At 51.4% G+C, this 2,616-nt stretch overlaps 1 protein-coding gene across 1 annotated transcript in view; it reads right to left on the reverse strand.

The window, feature by feature from the left end:
• The window catches only part of Sepn1 (selenoprotein N, 1), a 14,538-nt gene extending 12,881 nt beyond the window's left edge, over positions 1-1,657 (reverse strand). Inside the window, exon 1 of the mRNA XM_013032348.1 lies at positions 1,549-1,657. Coding sequence (XP_012887802.1) covers positions 1,549-1,657 — 109 coding nt within the window. The remainder of the gene's footprint in view (positions 1-1,548) is intronic.
• Positions 1,658-2,616: the final 959 nt, after the last annotated feature.

The raw sequence follows: 2,616 nt of genomic DNA on the forward strand, positions 1-2,616 counted from the left end.
CGGGGAGTCTGCGCTGGTGAGGGGCGGGGCCCCGGCGGGGCTGCGGCCGCGGCAGATGCGGGTCTCAGATGCGCTAGAGGCTAACCAGGTTGTGAGGCGGGGACTTTAAGGGGCGGGGCCGGGGAAGAGGAGGCGGGGACTTGCAGGGGCGGGGCCGGGGTAGAGGAGGCGGGGCCGGGGTAGAGTAGCCTCGTGGCCACCAGGGCCTCGGTCAGCGGGGAGGGAGGCCCGGACCGGGCCGCAGCTGGCATCCTCACCCACCTCTGCCCTGCGGTGTCTCAGGCATCATCTAGCACAAGGAAGTCGGCCTCTCTTCCCTCCTGAGGATTCATTCGAATTTCCTACTTCTTGCCGGAGGCCCTGTTTGGAGTCGTGAGGAGGAGGAAGTTCTACGGGGCGCGGAGGCCGCAGCCCTCTGCTGGCTCTGCCTGGCGCAGGAGTGGTTTTTCTGGAGAATGCTTGGACGAGGGCCTCGGGCAGGGAGGAGGTGGAGTTGGAGGAAATACTTCCCCATCTGTCGATCCCGGGAACCCTGGTTCCTGCCAGGCTTTCTTCCATTAGTTCTAGCCAGGGGTGGCTCTGTGGCAGGGGAGTTGTGAGGCCTCTAGACAAAGACTCAGCCCAGGGGAGCAGGCTGCGTCCCCTGGAGTGGACCAGCCACCCCCCAGCACACGGGCACCGCCCTGCCAGGCTTGGGAAGTCAGACGATCTCATGGTTTGTTTCCAAGTCCCTACTTTGATTCCAAGCCCCTTAGATTCTCTCATTTTGTTCGAAGGCCACTTGGTATGGGAGAGGCTTGCTTGCTTCTTTTAAAATCTGAGCTCTGGCAACCCTGTCTGTTGGAGACCGGGTTGCCATTCGGCTTCCCAGATTTAATGGGAGGGTAACCAACTTCATTGAGTCAGTGCTACTTCTGCCCTGGTACCCCTCAGTTACAACAGTGCCACCCACAAGAAAGGCCCTGTCTTCTCAGCACCCACTCCAGGACCTGGCACAGACAGACTTCTGGCACAGACAGACAGACTTCCTGGACCTTCCAGAGCTGTGGCCTGGCCCAACTCCTGCAGTGTGTCCTCAGAGGGACACTTGGGAAGGCCTGACATCTGGTGTTGGTGTCCCAAGGCTGCCAACTGTGCCTCTTCCAACTCATTATCACTAATGTTTGGGGACACCCTGCAGACACCAGATGCTATTAGAAAGCCAAATTCCATTCTAGCAGGAAGCAGAACTAAGACAGCACAAAGCAGGTTAGGAGGGAAGATTGATGAGCCATGCACAGCCTGGCCTCACCTGGCGAAAACAAACCTAGGGTTTTCTTTGCCAGAATATTTTATTTATTATGCTTGCCTTCTGTTAAAGACACAGAAAACTCACTAGTCTCTGCTGTCCAGTACATAAGGGATGGAGATGCAGGGATAGCTCAAAGCTGGGGAGGAATGCGGTAGGGAGGGGCTGACTTATCTACTGCCACATTAAACATGGTGGGGTCCCTGCCTCCATCCTAGCCTCTCTGTAATTACTCATCTCTGTGTGTCTGTCTCTCCTACCTTTGCCTGGCTTTCTAACTCTCGAGGAAAGGCCTTTCTCCTGCAGGGGGTGCTGTTGCTCCACTCCAGCTCTAATACTGCAGAAGGCCAGGGACAAGGAGAGGGCCATTTGGCTGCTGGTTATTCTTTTTTTTTTTTTTTTTTTGAGTCCAGTCGTGGGGCCTGAACTCTGGGCCTGGGCGCTGTCCCTCAGCTCTTCAGCTCAAGGCTAGTGCTCTACCACTTGAGCCAAGCGCCACTTCCGGCTTTTTTCTTCTTTCTTATGTGGCGCTGAGGAATCGAACCCAGGGCCTGGCTGCTGGTTATTCTTACAATCATGATTTTCCTTGAATTTTTCCTTTAATGACACATAAAAATTATGGAGCATCATATGGAGTTTCCATAAATGTATATGTTTTATGGTGTTCAAATCACACTGGCTCTGGAATTTTTTCGTTTTGTTTCTTGGTAGTGCTAAGGTTTGAATCCAGGACTTCACACTTGCTGGGCAGATGCTCTACACTCAGATCACACCCCCAGCCCTTTCTGACTTAGTTATTTTTCAGGTAGGTTCTTGTGTTTTTCCTAGGGCCTCCATCTTTTTATCTATGCCTGACAGAGTTCCTCCTCTTCCTCCCCCTCCCCCCAGGTACTACATACTTCCCTCACGCCTGTCTTTGTTGAGATGGTGGGGGGGGTCTCACTTTTTTTCCCTGGGTTGGCTTCAAACTTCCTGACTTCTGCCTCTCAGTATCTGGGATGATCATGCCAGGCTCTATAGGAATCCTGTAAGACATGGACACAAATTTTATATATGCTGAATTCATTCAACAGGGCATTGCATATATAACATATGATTGTTAAGTATATGTATATATATATATATATATATATATAATTTTATTGTTATTAAGGTGCTGTACAGAGGGATCCTCATTTCCTGAGTCAGGTAATGAATAAATTTTTTCTTTTAGACAATGTCACCCCTTCCTTTGCTTTCCTCCACTTTCCCCCTCTCATCCCTGCCACTACTTTTACATAAGTCATTTTCTACATAGTGTATACTAAATAACATGGTTGCATTTGCTC

Source organism: Dipodomys ordii, unplaced genomic scaffold, assembly GCF_000151885.1.
Source record: "Dipodomys ordii isolate 6190 unplaced genomic scaffold, Dord_2.0 Scaffold6, whole genome shotgun sequence".
Lineage (NCBI taxonomy): Eukaryota > Metazoa > Chordata > Mammalia > Rodentia > Heteromyidae > Dipodomys > Dipodomys ordii.